Source organism: Leptonotus elevatus, chromosome 5 (genome assembly GCF_054856555.1).
Source record: "Leptonotus elevatus isolate MCC_2025b chromosome 5, RoL_Lele_1.0, whole genome shotgun sequence".
NCBI classification, from domain to species: domain Eukaryota; kingdom Metazoa; phylum Chordata; class Actinopteri; order Syngnathiformes; family Syngnathidae; genus Leptonotus; species Leptonotus elevatus.
This window is the reverse complement of record NC_141243.1, coordinates 624,695-646,673: the sequence shown is the minus strand read 5'-3', so window position 1 is coordinate 646,673 and position 21,979 is coordinate 624,695. Positions and strand designations below refer to the sequence as shown.

Here is a 21,979-nt window from a genome sequence, read left to right as displayed (position 1 = left end):
TAAGCTAAGCAGACCTTCACTCATATGTCAAGGCAACACTTTGTAGCGATCGGCGAGTTGGGGGTCATTCACTCATTCCCGACTCCCGAATGACTACAACAGTGGAGCATTTTCATATATAATCTGAAAAATCGATCAAGGTGTAAGAACGGGTTCAACAATTGGCAAGTGAGCGCACACCTCGGTGAATTCCACGTTGGCGGGATCTCCCAGGACGCTCCCGTCGGGCTGCTTGTAGCCGGCGTAGCGGATGAGCTGATTGTTCCACACGCGGTAGTCGCGCTTGCCGTCCGTCCTCTGAGGGAAGATGGTAATGGCCGACCTGCGATGTCACACACACAAAAAAAGGACAAATCGGCAGCTTTTCTCGGATGTCGGGTTTCTATGCATTGCTGCTCCATGCGTGTTTTAAAGCAGCGCTTGTTTCAAGGTTTACAATTGTCAGCTCGTCTATGGCGTTTCGTATCGTACGTTAGCATTAAGCTAGTTGATATTTTAACCCCGACCGATATGATAACAATGTTGAATGATCTTTTGTTTGTGTGTGAGTTTTTTTTTACTTTTAATCTTTGCTCATTTCCATTAGCACGCGTACGGAGTTTTGCATTACATGTTAGCATTAAGCTAGCGTCCTTTGGTTATTATGGAATGGGAGAGAATTGTTTCAGTTAAAAACATAGAATGTTGAATTCTCTTTTGTTTTTGTGTCAGTTTTGTGGCTTATGCTCATTTCTGTTAGCTTCTCTATGGAGAAATGAACTATATGTTAGCATTAAGCTAGCAGACTTTGGTTATGACACGATGTTGTTGAACAATTTGGATTTAAAATGTTTAATGATGATGTAGCATTTGTTTTGCGTCAGTTCCGCCATCTATGCTAATGACATCAACCCGTTTATAGCATTTCATATTGTTAGCATTCAGCCGGAAGACTATTATTATATGACGTGATTAAAAAAGTGGGCCCGTCGGGTCGTTCGGGTTGAGCCAATCGCCCTCGGCCGTTCGTCAACCAACCAGGACGCTTCATTTCCAGCCAAGCAATCTTGTGCTACATTGAGCTTGTTTATTGAGACCGATGAATAAGAAAAACTCCTCTGACAAGGAGCAGACGATCAAAACAAAACAAATCCTCTCAAGTTCAGCTCGTTGCTCGTTTGTCGCCGTGCGAATTGGAGATGCGGCGCCGAGTCGCGCCTTCCCGAAGGTCGGGCCACGGTTAACGAGTGTGACGCCGTCGAGTGGAGATGAAATGTCACATGTGATTACGAGAGCCGCCGACGGACGGACGGACGGACGGGCGGACGGACGGACGCTGGCTGGGGCAAGATGGCCGCTTGCTTAGATTTGCTTTTTGTTTACCTCAGGTTGCCCTTGTTGGTGGCATATTTGATGTGGTTGCAAATGTAGTTGTACATTCCGTGAGCTGTTGTGCAGTCTCTTGCGTCGAAAACCTGCAAAATAAAAAAAAAAGGGGGGGGGGGGAAGTCCCTTTAGGACAGTGATAGCAAGTAACTTGGATACCGTACTTCCGTTTTTCAGGCGAGTTCTCTCTTCTTTTTTTTTTAAGGATGCTATTCTTCAGCGGAGCCGCGATGCGGCGTCCAATGTACCGATTCGTCGTGTGGGAAAGTTTATTTTGAAGTCGGCCTTCTCTCCGCATTGGCGGCGTTTCTATATATTTATAACTTGACTTCGCTGGATGTGCGCCAGCGGCTCTGACGCCGGAAATCCGGCACCGTGCCGGAGTACTTTCGGCCCTGCACATTTAATAATACAGATTGCAACCACAGTGAAATACAATAAAGTCATATTTCCTAAATATGAAAAAGATAAAGATTGTTCAACGTCGAACAAATTGGAACGTACGATCCGCAAATGATCCATTTGGTCTCACTGTCAAGAAAAAGAACTTCCCGACTTTCAAACTTGAGGAAACGTAACGCTCAACGGCTCCCGCAAAAAGAGACTGATTGCTAGTGATGGCAAAATGAAGCTTCATGAAGCATTTGCGATACTTTTTGACTCCTCTAGATGGCACTCATGATTCAAAGATGCAATGCAAATGTAATCCATTTTCATTGCACTTGTCTTTATCTTTAAACCAAGAGCACCATCTAGAGGAGTCGAAAAATATCGCAAATGCTTCATGAAGCTTCATTTTGCCATCACTACTGATTGCCCAACAAAGTTCGTAGATTCGTTCGAGCTATTCTCAACATTGTACATTGGATAATAAATTGGATTAAAAAAAAGGAGCATCTGTTTGTTGAAATATCCGAAATTGACCATATTTGGGCGTATTGCACCCGACGGTGACAATTTGCTTGATCATTTGGACGGCGACGAGAAGAAAGTCAAGGCGTGCCCGGCGCCATCCCCCCTGACTTCAACCCTATTGAGGAAGCCCAATCGTTTGGGAGATGAAAGCCGATGGTTTGACGTCACCTGCAGTTTGGACCACTGGATCCTCCCCACGCAGCGGGCGGCGTTCCTCCAGGCGTGCTTGGCCCCGTAGATGAGCTCCGTGTCCTTGAGCTGGTACGTCCCCGAGGCCTCGATCTCCTTGGTCACCTCCTCCAGCCGGTCCGCGTGAGCCTTTGCGCTGTGCCTGCGCGCAAAAGGGGGGAACCCGGGTGGCGTGAAAACGTGCGCACAAACCCCATCGAAATCGTCAAGATTCTCAATCCAGGGTGAAAAGAAATCAACACTTAAATTTCCGCCCAATTTCAAAGTCTTGATGATTTTCGTGTTTGAAAGTTGTCGGGTCAATGCCGAGGCAAAAGGTTTCATCCAGTTAGAACCCCGTAGCGAGTCATTTACAGAAAGCCCCGTTTAGTGGCGAATCGAGGAAAATGGAGAGCGGGCCGGACTTACTCGATTTCATCATTCGGCGTCCTGAAAAGTTCACAAGACAATCAACAAAACATTCCTTGCACGAAAACCTTTGAAAGAGATGCAGTTTTTCGTGTCGCGTTCACACTGCTGACAAAATGGGTTCCGATCCGGATTCAACTCGAAAAGCAAACGTTGCAAAATGGATCAGATTGATGATGAAAATCCCCCTAAGAAAAAAACGGACATTTTGAACAGATACTCGTTACGATGTCACACAAAGACAAACGGGCCGTCCCAGTTTTTCTTGTGTTTTCTAAAACCCGCATCCCACTGAGAGGCCAACGTTTGAGAGGGCAGCGAATGTTGATTTCTCCTCAGGGTTCGTTTGGCAAATGTTCGTCAACAGTTTGAATAGTCTTTCAAATTGTCGGCGACCATTCGAACTGCTGGTGAAGGTCTTCTTTGCGACCCTTTTGTCCAGGCCCAGAATCAGCTTCGAAACGGGTCAAAACTGAAAATTTGATGATACAGCTAACTAATCTTGATGCCTTTTTTTTTTTTTTTTTTTTTTTTACGTACCGAGAGTCTGTTCTGCGTTTTTGAGCGACGGCGTACGATTACGTGAGACTCCTCCCTCGGAAGCCAAAACTGGTTTGCTTGTGCGGAAAAATGAGGCACCGCAGCAAACTGTTCTGGACCTGGATTTGACCCCTGTGGCGCTCCCTAAGAATCCTTATTCAACCAACGGCTGCGAGTGCGCGGACGCCGCCGGGAGCTGCCGACTCCTTCCTCAGCGCCGCGACGGGATTTATGGCGTCTTGCCTTTTGATGGAAGTGTAGTACTGGTCGATGAAATCTGTGGCCAAGGTGAGGAGCTCCTCTTTGGGCCGCACTTCGTCCTGCTTGCGGGCGTGCATGTTGGGGATCATGATGGAACCCTGACACACGTTCTCACCGCAGGTGGGCATCTGGAAGCAGACGGAGAAGAATCAAAACGCTACGCGGCGCCTGGAAAGCCGAAGTTGACGGCGGCTGCTTGGAAATTCGGCAAGTCGGTGACGCGGTCCGGGAAAGGCGAGCAGCTTCATTTCATACGCAAGCGAACGCCGCGTTCGCTTCCTGTGGGGTTCCAGGCGCCACTTTTGGACATTTTCTGTCCGTCTCCTCATCTCAGAGAAGCCCACCAAATGTCATATTGCCAAGTAGCGTTCATTTGATCCGCCATTTTTAAATTGAGTCCAGTTTGGATCATTCTTGTTTGTCAACCTCGTCCCTGTTTTTTATTGAGTCCATTTTTAGTTGACTAAAAATCTCACATTTTAGTCCAAGAAAACATTTCATTCATCTCGTTTTAGTCAACAAAAAGTGTCGTTTTTGGTCAGGACAATTATTTTATGTATTTCGTTTTGTCAGCAGATTATGTTGAACATTTCGGATCTGAAACTATTTCACATCAAATTTCTTCTCATCTTTTTGATGAAAAACAATTTCCCACAATTACGGTTTATCAACAAGTGGCTACGAGCTCGGAAGTTAGCCGCATTAGCTCGTGGTCGTCCTTTGTTGATTGATTTATTTATCATTTAACCTTTCAGCGTGAACCCACCTCTTGTCCGTCCCACGCGTTTGTGAACGTTGCACTCGCTAGCTGCGGATGTGAAAGGGGGCGTGTCACTGTGTCACATGACAGCGTCACAGTCACAATTGAGCAGAGACCAACGAGATTTGACAAAATCATAGCATTTTTGTCTCCTTTTTTATTCATGTACTAAAATGTCCCTCCATTTTAGTCCAGTTTTTGTGAAGTGAAGTACATTTTTGTCTCGCAATGCAAAAGTTTATTAATGAAGGTTTAGTCTCGTCTCGTTTTAGACCAAATGAACATTATTGCCAAGTCCGACTGGCCAAAGGGCCTGATTTAAAAAAAAATAATCCAACGGGGTTCTACTAAGAGCATTTTGGGGACACGGTTGCTTCCAAGCAAAATGGCCGACTTCCTGTGCCTGCGGAGTTGCTCGCATGACTTAAGCCTTTTTTTGTGGGTCTATTCACGGCAGACAAACGGACCAAATTTCACGGCGCCGAGTGAGAAAGAAATCAAGCTGTTCGACTCAATTCCAATAAAAGGCCCTTTTGAAATTGACGCCGATGCCGGCGAACGCCCCGAGGGGCTTACGGCGACTTTGTGCGAGATGGCCGACATGCGATGGCGAGGCGGTGAGTCACGAATGCGCCGCGGCAGAACGAAGCGTGCAAAATCCAGAGCGAGACGAAGGAGGAAGCCGCGCGAAGAGAGTCCGCTCGGATGATTCCAACGCCGGCTGTCATTTAGCCTCGTTACGCCAGACCATGACGGCCGCCGCCGCCGCCGCCGCCGCCGCCGCCGCTCCGGTGTCAGTCCAAACTTGGCTCGTCCGAGGGAAGGACGCGCCGCCGACCCGACGCGCTGGCAGCGGAGGCCAAAATAAACCCTTGGCCAAACACCACAAGGAAATTGAGCGGATGCGGGAATCCGATTTCCGGCAGCTCTGACTCATATTTGCAGACGCGCAAAAAATGATCATCTGGGAACTTTTTCACCGCTTTGTTATGGATTTTTTTCCTTGAATAATTAGCAGCACAAAATGGTGGCTTTGACCAGAAAGGTCCGTTTCGGGGCAAAAAGTGGAGAAAGCGAACTTCTCGCAAGCGGAACGAGCGACTTGCTTCTTGCTTTTGTGACACATCAAACCATAAAACCGCCAAAATCGCACCGAGGAAGGAAAACATGCCGAGAATGACACCAACATAGTTCAACTTGTTGTCAGTCGCTTCAGCGTTTCGTGTTCAATCTGTGCACGTGACGGGCCGACGCGTTTCCGTGACGACAGTTGCTTATTACATTTGCGTGTTAAATCCATTTCGTGGTCACAATTTTGTATTTCCTCGAGCTGTACCGCGTTTGTGGACACAATGTCGTGTTGTGTTTGACTATTTTCTGACTACAGTTTAGTATTTTGATGCATCTGCACGGTATTTCATGGCCTCGAGTTGTTATGTTGTGGGACGGTATTTCATGGCCTCAAGTTGTTATGTTGTGGGTCAAAATGGCCCACTTGACGTCAAAGCACAAATATTCGTTTTTTGATAACAAACTTGTCACAGACAGACAATAAAGTTATACAAATGTTTCTCTGGATGTTTTTGGAACTTTGAGCATCTACTAACGGGGTCAAGCGGACACAACGTAGGTTTTTTTGGGGGGGGGGCTACACAACTTCACATCATGTTTATGTAATGTTATACACTCCAGGTCAAAATGACCCATTTTAAGAGTGAAAAAGTATTTTTAAAAAATTGCTATAAAACATCTCATCGACAGACAATTAAAATGGTTGACTTTGTCAATTTGAATAAAAACATGAAATGTTTGTTGGAATGCTTTTGGAACATTAAATATAGTCAAGTTGAACCTTTTTACTTCCACAAGATTGACCTCCAAATCGTTATCTTCATTTCAAAAGCTGAGCTGACCTGAAATCCAAAAGCGATGAAATGGTGCCATCTACAGGGATCTGTTTGTCATGACAGTGCTTCACAAACTGGGTTTTGGCCGGGCTTCCACGCCTAAACCGACCGGATCACTACATTCAACGTTAGTGAGAAGCGCTTGGATTCCAGTTGATGTGTCGAAAGAGGCACAAAGTTAAAAGCGGAGATGGCGCGAGAGCACGCGGCTAAAAATAAAAGGATAGACGGTATTAAAGGCGGAAGATTAGAGCGGGCCGAGCGAGGCGCGTGAGAGGTGGCGGCGGAAACAGCAGATGAGAAAATAGATGAGGGAGCGTTAAAAATAAAAAGCCAATTGGGGGCGTTGAGGCCTGACCCTTTTGGCGGCAGAAGACGGACGGCGAGCAAATGCGCTACGCTAATAAAGCAGCCCGCCGCTCGCCACTTGGCGGCTTACCGAGAGCCGGCCGGGCGGGCGGCGTCATCCAATCGCGAGGCGGCTCCGCGCGGCAACTTCCTGGTTGCCTGGTAACTGACGGCAACTGTCAATAGCGGCGCTGGTCGTCAGCCGCCTCGCACCCGGTTTGGAGGCCGCCGCTCGAAAGCGGCGTGTCTGTTCAATACTTGATTTCATTAAGTTTGCGTCACGAGACTCAACAGGACTCAAAGCAGATTTTCATTCCGACGCCGCGCAGATGTTTTTCGGCCCGCCTGTCGCTTTCCGTCACGGGCCGAGCGCGTCCCAACGTGTGGCTTACGGGCTGGGCTGCGGACCCCCCTCAAATAAATGCGGCCCTCCCCACTACATATTATATGACTTTATGTATTTATATATATGCCAAGAGAAGATTTGGATTTCTAAGGTATCGCGACGCCAAATCAACGATGGCCTGGTCTCACCTTGCTGGCGCTGTGGTGGAGCGTGTCGTTCAAGACGCTTCCGCTCTCCCAGTTCTTGATCTTGAGGAAGCGGGGGCACTTGGAGGGGCTTCCGTTCTGTAGCGTTTTGGTGGGCGACATCTTGCTCGGGGCGGTGGCCTGAAAGAAGACATCTGGCATCATTTCATGCTTACAACCCCCCCAAGACGCCCCCCCGCCCCAAGACGCCCCCCCCCCCCCCTGCCACGAAAGCTTGCATTTTTCCATTTGTAGAGTGTTCCCTCGCTTCATGGTGGATTTTTAAACCCTCGTTTTTATGTCGCTTCCCGTTGCGTGCCTTCAGTGTAGTACCGCATTGTGCCACAGCACGACCTGGGCAGCACCGAGTTCTACCGGACAAACATTGTGCATTACTAAAGAACGGGAAGGCTAGCTGTTAATGCTAACGCTATGCTAACGTTCTTCCCGCATGGTCAACGTCAACCTTCTTGTGGGTCTGGAAAGATCGGTCGGCGTTTGAAAATGTCAAATCCAAGCATGTTGCGAGTGTAATCACTTCACATCAGCGAGGACGCCACGTCGATTGAAATGGATTGGCGGCGGCGCCCGACTCCAGATGATGAAGTGCACGGCGGGAGACTTTTTGCCACATCGACTTCTCCTTTGCATCGGAAAGCCCCGCGATGAACACAATCGGCCGCTAATGGCGGCTAACCTTTCGGATGGCTATCGATTGATCTCAAGCTCGCCGTTTAGCATCGGCGGAATCAATCGCGCAAAGTCAAGCCCGCGCAAACCTCACACTTCGCTTCTTGGAAAATCTTTCCGTAAACATATTAGAGCTGTCAAACGATGACATTTTTTTGCCCGCCCAATTTGAAGAGCGCCTGTTGTGCGTCTTGAAATTGTTTTCATCCACTGCACACGCGCGGAACCGCAGCTTTTTCTAATCATCATTTCAAATGAAAAAAACAAACGCCCCCAATCGTTTGACACGAGCAAATATTCTGAATGTCAACATTTATGAAATGCTTTACTTTAAGACATTGAGTTCATCTGGCTGATTAATGCGATCATTTTTTTATTTAGATTAATCAATGAGTTAACACTTTAACTTTGACGCCACTAATACATATACAAATGCACACGACAAAATACGGACGCTTCCCTATTTGCACAAAAGCAATGCATTTGATTTGAATGTCAAATCAAAATGACAAAGTGACACGTGACAGTGAACATGTTTTATTTATGCGCGCTGTTCTTCATGCGTCAACAAGTGAAACTTCCGGGGACGGCTTCTACCAAAATAAAATAAAAATAAATGCAAATGAGGACGAGCGCGCGTGGCAGCCCGGGAAAGTAAAGCGTAAAAGATTGGGTGGGACGGGTCCCACACGCGCGCGCGCGCGCGCGCACGGCCGCCACGGCGAGCAAAGGCTCGGCGTGCACTTTTAATGGACGTCAGCGAGCAATCTGTCTGCGTCTGCATCCCAAGCCACGGAACCTTCTGCAAATGCTACATTATGCAGGAGGGCGGCTGGAGGGGGGGGGGGGGGGGAGTGGGGGGGGGCATGCGTGGCTAATCCGGCAGTAGAGTGCGAGGATGCAAGCCTTGGATGAACACATTTGCCACCGCGGCAGGCTTGATCAAATTAAACGCTCATGTGTGATGCAACTTCCTGTCGCGTATGTGAACTCGCACACGCTCACGCACGCGCATATTTTTTTCCACGCGATGGCACTGGATTCTGACTCCCAAGTTTAAATGTTATTTTGAAAAAACAAACATTTTCAAACCTTTTTTTATGTGTTTATTATTGATTTAAATGATTTTCAAATGAATCACTTTCAGATTGAATGACATCAAATGTCATTTTGAATCGCAATCACTGATAGCAATGTTTACATTTTATTTGTTAAATTAACTCAACTGAAAACATATAATTATCTTAAAAATGTCATATGTAGCCTACATTCTAAAATAAGTCAAATATGAATGTTAATGCCATTTTTGTTCTTTTGTTGATTTTTTAATTACTCAATGAATGAGAATAATTAATGAAAAATAATTGTTTCACTATCAAATACATTTTACAAATATGTTCTAAAAGCAAACAAAATAATAAATAAAGGACAATCATTTGCAATTAAAATGTATTTTCAGGAATGAATGCATTAAAAAAAAATTCTAATTAAAATTATGATGAATTTTTTCCTATCAACCTTAAAAAATAAATTGTAAGGGTCAAGATTATTATCATTATTTTTTTTAAACCTGGTTAAAGATTGTAAAAGTAAAATAACTCTTTTATTGGCAATTATAAATCAAAATATTTTCAGCAAAATACTTAGTTGAGTACTTTATTTTCAAAGCAATATACTCAAACTCAAGTGATTCGATTTCAAATTTTGCTACAATTTAGTCACTCACGCCAAGAATAACATTTCCTGTATGACTTCTCACGCGACCCCCCCCCCCCCCCCCCCCCTCTAATTCGAGGGATGCCAACAGCCTCAAAAGGGGGCACCTCCATTTTGCCCCGTGGGAGTATTTCGAGGATCAACACGGAGCACGTGCAGATTAGGACACCATCGCGTAATCCGGATTTAACGTTGCCGCCGTGGCAACGGCTTGTTGCCCGGAAGGATCTGAATCTAGGGTGCGGGGGAGGAGGAGGGGGAGGGGGGAGGGGGGAGGGGGGGGGGTCGAGGTGATAAAATGATTGGATGGAGAGCCAATGTTTTATTTTGCCTTTTTTCAGAGGACACAAAAATAGCCCTCTCGCTTCCTAAAAGCACAAATGAGGATTCAAACCTGTCCGAGATCCTCTTCCGAGCCTCCCCGTTGACAAACGTGCTCGGCCAGCACGAGCAGGTGTCTTTTTGCTTTTTACCTGCTCAGCCTCGATGTTGTGCAGCGCCACCTGCATGTTGTCCCGCCTCCTGCTTCTTTCCGACGAAAGCGGGCCCGAAGTTCCGTTTCCCACGCCGAGGTCCCTGCAACACGGGAACATGGATGGGCTGGGTCAGAGGTCAGGGCTGGATAACCCTTGCAGGTCAACTTCGTTTGACCTTTGAACCTTTTTTGAATGATGATTTTGTGAAGGCCTGACCAGCGACTGCCCTCGCTATGTTTTTTTTTTTTTTTTGGATGAATTGTTATTCGATATTCTTTTCCTCAAAGAATCGTCTTTTTGAGGAATTAAACATGAACGAAAAGTCGGCAAACTTTGCACACACCTGGCAAAAAAATGGCTATTTTAAAGTTGCCATTTATGAGTACCAAAAAAAAAAGAGGCTTGTAGCGCCCCCTGTTGAGGTCAAACGTCGGACCGACAGCTACGGAAATTGGGAGACCCCAAAATGAAGAAAAAACATTGGACGACGCGTTCCCTAAAACGAACGTCAAGTGAGCGCTCAAAGGTCCGAATTTTGGCCCATTTGTGCTGGTTTGCCGGCCGGGGTCGTACGTTTTGCCCCTTTGTCCGAGACGGGGAGCCCGATTGACGTGAAACTTGGGCCGTGGCATCGCAATTCTCGGGACAACATCGTAGAAAAAAAAATGGTGGTTTTCAAAATACGACGTGACGGGGGCGGGGCTTCAAATGTGGCATTCTTGCGCTTGCACAAATCAGCGCGAGCCAAGAAAATTTGGAGGCATTTGTCACAAAAACAGTCTTTTGGTGCCGTCGAGATTTCTTGTGCAATTTTGAATAAATGGCTCAGGAGCGCCCTCTAGGAAAATAAAACAAATTGCATTCTCACTTGTACAATTCACCGAGATTTGTGAACTGTTTTGAATTGATTTTGCAATTTTTGAACAAACTCTTTGACGGTCTTGAAACCGTTTCATCGAAAGATCTTCTTGACTTTTTGAGCACATTTCATCTTCCGAGTCCTCGAGGGCCTGCAGGTTTCAACCTTTCCCTCCTCCAACACACCTGAATCAAATGATCAGGATCGCTATCAGGGTTCTGCAGCGCTGGTTGGTGATCTGACGCTTTGAACCCGAAACCTCCCAAATTCAAGGACTGGATTTGAGACTTAGTTCTCGTCCCGATCCAATTTTGACCACTTGCGACTGGCAGCCTTTTTTTTGCTCCTTTTCAGGCAAGGATTCTTTTGTATGCGTCTTCTCCCAATAGAAAAGAAGAGTCGGGTCTGAATCGTACCCAGCGTGCAATTGCAAGGGATCGGTCCCGGTCCAATTTCCAGCGCCGACGACACATTTCACAGCTTTCAGGGTCTGAATTTGAGCAACGCTTCAACGCGTTGCATTTTCAGGTCGATGCCTCGATTGACTCGATGAGACGTTTTGGGGGTCTTCGCATGACAGCCGCGCGAAACGGGTTCTGACCTTGTCGAGCCGACTTGCAAAAGTTGAGGATTCGGCTGAGTCGCGATGACAGTCGGCTGCCGGATCATTTTGAATAATAGACGACGTGTCCCTAAAAAGCGGCCGCGCGCGTCAACCGCGGAATTGAAAATGCGACCATTCGAGGCCGCTCTCACGTTGGTCGTTGCGCTTTCCCGCGCTGCCACGCCTTCGTTCGCCAGCAGGCGGAGGATGTTAGTTTTGTCTCCATACACGCGACGTGCTTCAGCAACGTCGCGGTGTACTAATTGCCTGCAGCCGTCGGCGGGTTCGGGCTTTTCACAAATTGCCAAACGCGGAGCGCTGGAGGCAAATCTTGATTAACGTCTCAAGAAAAAACTACTCCGCCCTGCAGAGGTATGACGATCCGTTCTCCATCTGGCAACTTCCTTGTCAGCCTCGTCAGACAACTTAAACACAACTCATAATTATTTATGAATCACATATTTGTTTTTCCATCTTGGCAACCGCCCTTGTCGACGTGCGGGTCATTTTTTTGGATTCGCATTTGGCCCATCCCACCAAGAGTTGCTTCTGTCGTATCCCGGCAAGACTTGTAAACAAACGCACGCGACGACGCTCGGAGGGACGAGTTCCGAGAAGGCGCTCGCGGTTCGAAGGGTCGCAAGCTCCAAAACAGCGCCGGAAAGGATTTCAAGGAGCAGATTGCGCAAAAAAACTCACGTCGGCTCACGAAGCGACTGCGTTGCAGAACCGGCAAATATCCGTCACCGATCATTTGGGAAAGCCACGTTAAGCGTGAGAATCGGCTCAGCGGCAATCGGACGTGTCGTCGCAGTTCAAATTTGGGACGGCGTACTTGAAATGTGCTCTGGAAGAAACAAACGCAGTTGCCACAGTTGGCCTTGGTTGGTTAAAGGTCATACGGTGTGACGGGACAGACGAGCCCCCCCCCCCCCCGGGTTCATCTGTCCTGTCACAACGGCATGACTCCTTCTTGTGCATTGCTGAACAGAGCACGAGGAGGAGCATTTGAAGACAACGCATCTCGATCCTCGGCGCCGCTTTTGCATCAAGCCTTCCAAGACGGCAAATCTCGACGCGACTCAACGACTGGAAATTCTCCTTCAACCGGCGCCAACGCCGCAACAAAACAACGCGGCAAATCACGCGCTTCATCGCTTACCGTGCCAAACTGATGAACTCCGAGCGCAAGCTGGGCAAAGCGACAACAATTTGCGGGCAGAGCTGAGACAGCTGCGGCGAGAAAGATGAGAAGCTCGCACCGTTGTCAACGCGCGCATCTTAAATAGTACGCGGACGCCAATGGGGCGTGGCTTGCAGCCTTGGACCGTGGACCGGCGAGCGAGCTGCGGGAAATCTCGGGTGTGGCGAGACCTATAATGACCAAACTGGTTCTTCACAGCTCGTTCTTTTCCTCGCTGCGCTCTTCAAAGCAGCAAAAGTAACAGTTGTCACGTGACAAGCAAGAATGTCACGTGACAAGCAAGAATGTCGCTGGACGCCTCGTCGGGACGTTTGCAGTCGCGCCGTTCATCATTAATCGCGCCGCGCCGCATTCTCGGCCAGCGGCGTGCTTGCGATGCTCGTTCGGGGCGCGTAATGGAAATTTCAATTATTAATTGCTGTGTCTTCCACGGATTTTTCCGCAAGAATGCGGCCCGAACCGTAGATCGCACCGGCACAAATGAGGTATCAAACGATGCGGCTCGATCTGACTCGATTTTTTGTCATTTGAAGGACAAACAATCGGAAATAAACAAGTTCAAACGAAATGTCAACAAATAAAATGCTCACATTTTTTAGAGACGACAGTTGAGTTGGGTTGGGTTGGCCTTAAGCGTATTCAGGGCCCCGATGATGATGATGATGATGATGATGATGATGATGATGAATGTGATCGTCAACCGCCGTTGGTGAGGCGACCACGAGCAATTAGCGGCAAACAGCGAGACAAGCGGCGCCAAATGCCGACGAACCACAATCACGTCACCTTTTGTCCATTTAATGATGATGACGATGACGATGACGATGACGATGGCAATGGCGTCATCTAAGAATTCCCAGTTACCATGGCGACGCTATTCCCAAAAAACTCCCCCAAAAAAGTCCCATAGGAATGAATGGGAAACCGAAAGAGATCACATCAAATCAAGCAGCTTTTTTCCAAGACACGCTGCGCGCGCAGACGTTAACCGATTGATATAAAAATTAGCTCATTTTGTTGGAATTTTTGTCATCTTTAGCTCAGTGTCAAAAAACAAATTAAGGAATGAAAGCTCTCCCCCCTGTGCGGGTTCAAAGACAGTGAGCGAAGGGGTGAAAGTCGCCTTTTTTGCATCGGCTTGAGTGACGGGAACCAAAAAATCTATTTCCGAAAGTTTCACTTCAACTCGTCACCACGGCCACAATCTTTGCTCACGAGACATCAAAGTCGCACATTTTGTAGCCAAAAGTGTTCATTTGGCTAAGGTGTCATTTAGTACCTTTATTTTCACTTTAAGCGAGGAGAAGTCGCACTATTTCGATCTCTTTTCAATGTTAATTTCGCCGTTCTTTCCCTCTTCATTTTCGATCAATCATAAGTTTTCAACCTGCTCTCATTTGGTCATTTTTCATCCGATTTAAAAAACTGACCCTTGCCCTTCTAACGAGCCATTTCTGGAATCTGCATCTTCAACCGTTAAGTCGCGAGAGGCTTTTGTTTGAGGTGTGCTTATCCGATACAAAATCTATGGAATGTTGGTGCGTGACGTCACCCAACAAGTTACTCAAGTTGATCAAATAAATGTGTGTGCGTTCTTGAAGGGGCAGCAAGATACTTTTATCTGATCTTGATTACGGTTAACTTCAACATTTCTTGAGCGATTTCAATGGTTTGAATTTTAAACTGTTCAGCTCATTGAAAAGAGTCAGCAGGCCCATTCAAAATTTCCGCGGACATTTTTCTAGTTGCTTTTTTTAATTCATGAAAATGAACGGCATCGAAGTTTATTTTTCCCGAAGGTTTTCCAGATGATCACAATGGACGGGCTTTGACGTTGGCCACCTGCCAACCGTGGCTAGCGGGCAGCAAGCCATCTGATTGGTTGACCTGACTGTGAGCGCCAAAGCACTTTTTCGCTCCGTCGTGTCAGCCAGCAGCGAGTTTATAACATTTGGTTTGACCAACCATCAGCGGTTTGCGGACGGCGCCGCCTTCGACTTTGTTCAACTACAAAAAAAAGCGTTTTCCTTTTCTTTAAAGCATTTTTGCTGCGTGCTTTATTTGGTCTTTTCAATTAAAGTTGTCCTGATTTGGTTCGAGCAACAATAGCGAAAAAGGCAGAAAGCAGCCTGCCGCCATCTTTGAGAGGAAGAAAATAGTAGAAAGAAAAGTCTGTCGACTTTCTTCATTGGAAGCAGCAGGAGTGTCAGCTCCCGTTTAGGAAAGCACTCGAACCCGGCGAGCCTTCAACGAGGCGCGATTGAACGAACGGCCGCCATTAGCGCAATCGGCGAATGTTTTCCAGATCAATCCCAGGCTTGAAATGCGTTTCAAAGTGCGCGCGGGAGGCAAGCGAGCTAAGAAGACCCGGAGGGTCGCCTTCTGCGAGGAAGGCCAAAAATCCTCCAAAGGGAATTTCCGGATGAGAAGCCGACGTGCGTGGACGGATCAAGAAGGAGATATTGATCGGGGGGGGGACGGACGACTGGCCTCAATTGGATTTCAATGGCTCGCTCGAATGAGCGCAATGGACGCCGTCCGATAAGCAGGAAGACAGACTCGGAAATGCTGCGGCGCTGGAATCGCCATCGCCACCGCCACCGCCACAGTCACAGTCACCGTCACCGTCACCGTCACCGTCACCGTCACCGTCATAGTCATAGCCATCGTCATCGTCATCGTCATCGTCATCGTCATCGTCATCGTCATCGTCATCGTCATCGTCATCGTCATCGTCATCGTCATCGTCATCGTCATCGTCATCGTCATCATCATTAAATGGACAAAAGGTGACGTGATTGTGGTTCGTCGGCATTTGGCGCCGCTTGTCTCGCTGTTTGCCGCTAATTGCTCGTGGTCGCCTCCCCAACGGCGGTTGACGATCACATGCATCATCATCATCATCATCATCATCATCATCATCATCATCATCGGGGCCCTGAATACGCCCAAGGCCAACCCAACCCAACTCAACTGTCGTCTCTAAAAAATGTGAGCATTTTATTTGTTGACATTTCGTTTGAACTTGTTTATTTCCGATTGTTTGTCCTTCAAATGACAAAAAATCCCAAAAGTTCAGACGAGCTCTATTAACTCATTGACTGGCAGCCATTTTCACTGAAGCAATCCCCTTCACTCCCGGCTGTTTTACTGGATTTGGACTGATTTCGTAAGGCCCACACAATGTTGTGTTTCAAAACACGGAACCCACCAAAAGATTAGAGTCTCTTCGTTCATCAGAAAAAAAAAGAAGCATCTTTCTATCTGTTTCCGTTTTGCAGCAATTAGCATTTGAATATAGCCAAGTTTCATCGTTTTTCACAAATCGCTGAGGAAAAGAGCCTTTTTGCAACATTTACCTGCATGGTTGATCTCTTATACTCTGCCGCTCGCCGTTTTTGTAATGACTACCATTTCGTCAGGGGAACGTCACACGCTTAAAAAAAAAACGCGTTTACAAGTAATTAGCGACATTACTGATTCCTTTGAGTTTCCCAGCAGGCGACATGCGACTGACCTCGAGCAACGGCGGCGGTCTGAGGAGGCGAGACTTACCCGGCCACTTGGACGGCGGCGTCCCTCCGTGCCACGTTCCGCTGACCCTCGCCGTTGATCTCCTTCTTGGCGTTGCGAATGAGGCGTAGCACGGGTTCGATCTCCTTCAGCAGCTCGTTGTTCTCCTCCAGGCCGTTGCAGAAGAGCCCCCCGCCCCCCCCGCCCACGCCCCCGCCGCGGCCCCCCTCCCTCAGCAGCAGCGGCTCCTGGCCGGCCAGCAGCGCGATGGACGGCGACGAGAGGTTCTCGATGGCCCTCAGCTGAGGCGAGCAGTTCTCGTAGGACTTGGAGGGCGGGAAGGCGGCGGGCCGGGTGACCCGCACGGTGCGGGGGCGGCCGTCCCCCGACAGGGTGGTCTCCAGGTGGGTGGTGAAGCCCTCGGGCCCGCGCAGGATCAGCACGGCGTGGCTCTCGGGCGACACGTTCTTCAGCGTCTCCAGGGCGCGTTCGTAGCTCAGCTCCACCAGCGGCTTGTTGTTGACGGCCAGCACGATGTCGCCCACCTGGACCAGGCCGCACTCCTCGGCCGCCCCGCCCCGGATCAGGTCCGACACGATGACGGGCGGCTTGGAGACCCTCTGCTTGACCAGGAAGCCCAGCCCGCCCACTTTCCTCTTGAAGAGGCGCACCGAGATGATGTTGGGCTGCAGCTGGCACACGCTGGCCTCGCGCTCCTGCATGGCGTCCGCGTGCGTGCGAGCGTGCGTGCGTGCGAGCGAGCGAGCGTGCGTGCGTGCGTGCGTGCGTGTGCGTGCGCGGGAGGCTTAGCGCGCGTGTCCCCAAGCCGTTTCTGAAAAGCAAAAAAGGAGGAAAGAGACTCATTTCATTTCAAAGCTAATGGGCTTAGCAGCAAGTTCTTTTTTTTTTTTTCTCACGTCTATTAAGCTTCAGTCGGATCCTAAAACCCGTTTGGACGTTCCGGATGTTGCCCACCAAATCATCAAACTTGAAAGTCACTTACAACGTGAAGAAGAACGCGTTGCTCGGCTCACGTCCGCGCGGCTTTGGCGAGATTCGATGAGGTTCCGCCGAATCTCGTACCTTGCGATGACTACGAGAACATCGAACCCAGCGGAATGGATGGAGCCCGCCCGCTAAGACGCGCGTGAGAAACGTTTGCAAACTCGACCCCGCACGTCCTCACGTGGACAAACGAGTAAACTTGCCCCTTGCCTAGTAATAATGCTTGTTATTACTAAAACGACCAGCGGGTGGCAGCAGAGTATAAGAGAGCAACCAGGGCCAACAAGCAAGGAACCGAATCATAATTCATTTGAGCAATGTTGATTTGAAATCATGTCCAGTTTGAAGATGGAAATGTACATTTTTAATTCGATTGATCTTTTTTTGGGGGGGCTGATTAATCGATTACTGAAAGCATTCACTTGCACCGATACCATCCAAATATTCAAAAGCAACACTTTTTCCAAACCGAGTGCACAAAATGCGCTACCACAAGGTGGGTTTCAACCCACCGATTTGTATTCAAGTTTTCATGAATTGCACAAAAAAATTGTATTGGGATTGAGCCTTATTAGCCTTCGACCGACTAAAAGTGCTCATTTTGGTTCTCGTCGATTTCACCTTCAACGAAGCAAACGTTTGCGATTCCGAAAAGGCCGATGAGTCAGAGTCTTCAAAGGGCGCGTTACCAAACGAGCGGCGTTGGCCCGAGGCGCCCACAAAAAGTCCCGGCCTTTAATCCCACGCCGGTGCTGCCGGCTGGGCTCCCCCGCCGAGGCGCGCGATGGCCGCAAAAGTCAGCTGATTGCGAATGCGGACGGGAGCCGGCGCGGCCGCCGCGGCCGGCGATCGGCGCCTCCCGCGGCTTTGACTCACGCTCGCTTCCTTGGTAACGAGCAGATGACGGCGGGAAAGCGGCAACGCCGATTCACGCGCACTCAGATGGAAGGCGCGCACACACATTGCGGCGCGAACGAGCGCGTGGTCGAGCAGAAGCCGCGTCGTACAAACATGTGCGAACATTAGCATATATCTGCAGGGGGGGGGCGGCCTTCAGAAGACACGCACACGCACGCGCACGCACACACGCACACGCGAGTAAATATAGATTTGCATATTTGTGTGCAAGAGAGCAGCTCGGCCGACTCACGTGAACAACAACAGTCGTTTCGGTCATTGATTTCATTTGTAGTCATTTTAGACCGTTTTTTTTTTCAGGGCCGATACCGATACCGATACTGATACCGATACCGATACTGATACCGATTATTAGCGGGCAAAGAGGCTGATCACCGATGTTTGGAGCTGATACTCTTCGGCAGTAAAATAAAAAAAAAATTAGCAAGAAAAAGCTTGTTTGTTAAAACAACTTTTCTCATTTTCAACATGTTTAATGTTTTTCTTTTCATTTAAACATAAAGCAAATGGACAGCTTTGTTTTCAAATTCTTACAAAACAGGAAATACTTTTTACATTTGAACAAAATAAAAAAGCGGCCTCTCTTTTAAATTGAAGTGACATTTTAAATCAAGAAAGACATCAAAAGTGACATGAAATGAACGCCGTTGTTCTCTTAAGCTCTGCTTGCGAACAAATTCGGGTTCTCGTCAGAGTTCGTCAAAGGATGTTCACAAAAGTTGTGAGAACATGTTCAAAAGGTCTTTGCGACAAGAAAGGATGTTCGTGACGAGTGAAAACTGCCTGTGAACAACTTTGCAACCTTTTGCAACATTTGACAAACAAAAAGTTGGCAAACGTTCACAAACATTTCCGCTTTCTCGGCCTTCAGATCGGTCAACTCTCGATCCGTCAGCAAAATATTGCATCCGCCGTTGACGGATCCGCCGACTTTACTTCGCGCCGATATTGACGGAAGGTCCACATCTGGTGCTCGCCAATCATTGCAGTTGAAAGAATTTACAACTTGCGGTTGATTTGCTATCCGAGACCCAAAAAGATTTTATTTTGAAAAGTGGCCGGATACGCTCTGTTGCAATTCCGATGACGCAAGCGACGACGCGACGACGCGACGACGCGACGACGCGAACGACGCGAACGATGTCAGGCCGAATGCTCGCACCTCGTGCCCCTCAATTGTGCGTTCCTGTTGACGGGCGCGCGTGCGGACGGCGTCCCAGGTGTCCGAAGCGCGCCGTCGCCATGCCCCGCCCCTTTTTCTTGTTGTGTGTATTACCCACAATTCATTGCGAATTTGAACAAAATAGCGCCAAAACGGCGGCCGGGAAAAAAAAGATGTTTTTTTTTCAAGTGTAAGTTTCAAAGTTTGATTCATTGATTCGTTTGTTCGTGTTCATTTTAATTGAGGTTTTAACGTCACAAAGGCCAACATATTTGGTCCTCTTTCAAACATATATATTTATTTATATATATTTATAAATAAAGTTTCTTTGCAAGGGCTAAAATTGCCAGAGGTGAGACAACAGCTTGACATCGGTATTTCCGGTGAACTTTGGATTTGTTGTGCCGAGCTTTGTTACGTTGGCGCATTTCAGATGATGTTGCGACATCAAAATGTGACTTCCTTTTTATTGTTTTATCTGCAAAATGCTCCAAAGTGCATCTTTTTTATCGTGTTCGTGCCGCCGCGTCATCAAACCTCCCCCGTTGCCGGTCTACGAACGTTACGGACTTCTATGAAGCGGTCCGGGGAGGAAAAAAAAGTGGGGGACTCCCGATTTCAGGTCTTCAACAAACGTAGCGCATGCGCGTTGTTGTTGTTGTTGTTTTTTTTTTTTTTATCTCGATGTCTATTTAGCAAACAATAACCTCAACGTCGGTAAAAACTGACCGCCATTTTTATTCTTCAACTAAACCGTTGTGTGTGTTTACCGAAACAGTGACAAGATCATTTTCAACTTTTCTTAAAAAAAACAAAATCACGTTTTCAATGAAGTCGACGTTTCCCTAAAAACGGAGCCAACGCCGGCGTTTCCCGAAAAGGCTTCATTCAACAAACGCGCAGCCTTGTTTGTGTTTTCCTCAACTCTTGCAATCGTAAGCGTTTGTTGAAACGATGATTTTGATGCCATTGAACTCATCGCGCGCTTTCGTAAAAACGAAACCACCGTTTCGTCTTCGCCACCGGAAACATTTTCAAGAACATTGACGACAATTTCATCTTCAAACAAGCCAACGTAAACATTTGTGGGAAATTTGCCGGCAGTCAACGACGGACTGCTGCCGTTTTTTGAAAACCGATGATTTCAGACTTTTGTCTTCTTTTTAAAAAAAAAATATTGAGCACAATTTAGTCCTTGTGTAAAAAGTAACATGGGTTTAAACATGGCTGACATTTTAGACTTTGGTGAACTCCAATTTCTTGCTTTGGCAAACATCGATGACTTCATTGACTTGACGTTTCTCTCACTATCGACGGCGCGTTTTGAGTCCGCAACGTTCCCGTTTTCATAAGCAGCGTTGACAATTTGACGGCGAAGATTGCAAAAAAAGCAGATCACCGTAACGATGACTTGTCACAAAACGTGCACAAAAACAAAACCTCTCTCTGCACTGATCTTAAAAATATATATATAAATATATATACGATTTTTTGAAATTCACCTGCTGCGCATTTGCATTCGAACCGCAATTGTTACGCAATGTTCAATCTGCTTGCTTTAGTTTGGCCAGGTAAAAAAAAAAAAAAAAAAAAAGCACAATGCTGTGTTTTGTGTGGAGGATTTTACTCAGCAACAAGTTCTCCATCACTTGAGCAGGTGGGCGGGGGGGGGGGGGGGGGGCACGCAGCGGAGGTGCGAAGTCTAAAATGTTCAAGTTGCCTCCGCGCGCGCATCAGCAGCACCGCGAGCCCAAATTGGCGCAAACGTGCCGACCACAACATCGGCGGGAAAGAAGACGAGGATGCAAAAGATGAACTCACCTGCTGAGAATCGGAGCGAAAGCCTTCAAATGAACAATTTCAAGAATTGCCAAAAAAGAAAAAACTTGCTGTGAAACTCCTCAGCGGCGCACGCGGCTCATTCCTCGCACCCCCCCCACAAAAAAGCAAGAGGAGGGACGGCTGTGGGGGTGTCAAAAAGGGAAAAAGGTGTCGCGGGGGGGGAAGGTGGGGGTGGGAATTACGCGGAGATTTTGCTCGCGCTCTGCCTCTCTGGAGGCTCGCCTTGCGGACGGCGAAGCTCGGGCGCCTTTTTAAAGGGACGGGAGAGAAAGAGAAGAGAGAGAGAGGGGGGGGGGGGCGGATCGGGGAGGGGTACGTGGGGGCGCTCGGCGCCACCGCCTGTCGTCATCGCTCAGCTCGCGGCGGGAGACTCTTCGTCCTCATCCTCCCGCTGCAGAGGCGAAGGGGGGGGGCGTGGGGGGGGGGGTAGAGAGAGAGAGAATTCAACATGGAGCTTGCCTCGTCTTCCGGAGGCCGCCACCCTCGCCGCGTACGCGCCGCCACGTACGCGCGCCCCACAGGCCGCTCAACCATCTTTTTCAACGGTAATTCGTTTTGTTGACCCAAAGGTTGCTTTTTCAACTCTGGACCAGAACAAGATGAATTCTGCCGGCATTTGCGAGTCGGCAAACTCCCGAGATGACATCTTGTACCGAGCCGACGGTTCGGACCAATCGCAGAGCGGCGTTGTGCTGGGCTGGCTTTCCATCCGCCTATTTTTATTCAAAATTTCAAGAATTGCCAAAAAGAAACTGAACGGAAAAGC

The 21,979-nt window shown here is 48.1% G+C and overlaps 1 protein-coding gene across 2 annotated transcripts in view; it reads right to left on the bottom strand.

Moving 5' to 3' along the window:
- Positions 1–21,365, bottom strand: part of nos1 (nitric oxide synthase 1 (neuronal)) — a 46,766-nt gene extending 25,401 nt beyond the window's left edge. Inside the window, exons 1-8 of one of the 2 annotated variants that reach the window (XM_086075665.1) lie at positions 21,193–21,365; positions 16,329–17,118; positions 10,104–10,206; positions 7,228–7,365; positions 3,661–3,806; positions 2,449–2,611; positions 1,363–1,454; positions 181–322 (exon numbers count right to left, since the gene is read on the bottom strand). In XM_086075665.1, coding sequence (XP_085931791.1) covers positions 181–322; positions 1,363–1,454; positions 2,449–2,611; positions 3,661–3,806; positions 7,228–7,365; positions 10,104–10,206; positions 16,329–17,008 — 1,464 coding nt within the window. In that variant the 5' untranslated portion in view covers positions 17,009–17,118; positions 21,193–21,365. Of the gene's footprint in view, positions 1–180; positions 323–1,362; positions 1,455–2,448; positions 2,612–3,660; positions 3,807–7,227; positions 7,366–10,103; positions 10,207–12,731; positions 12,851–16,328; positions 17,119–21,192 lie in introns of those variants that run through there. The other variant, XM_086075666.1, reaches the window with a different exon arrangement.
- Positions 21,366–21,979: the final 614 nt, after the last annotated feature.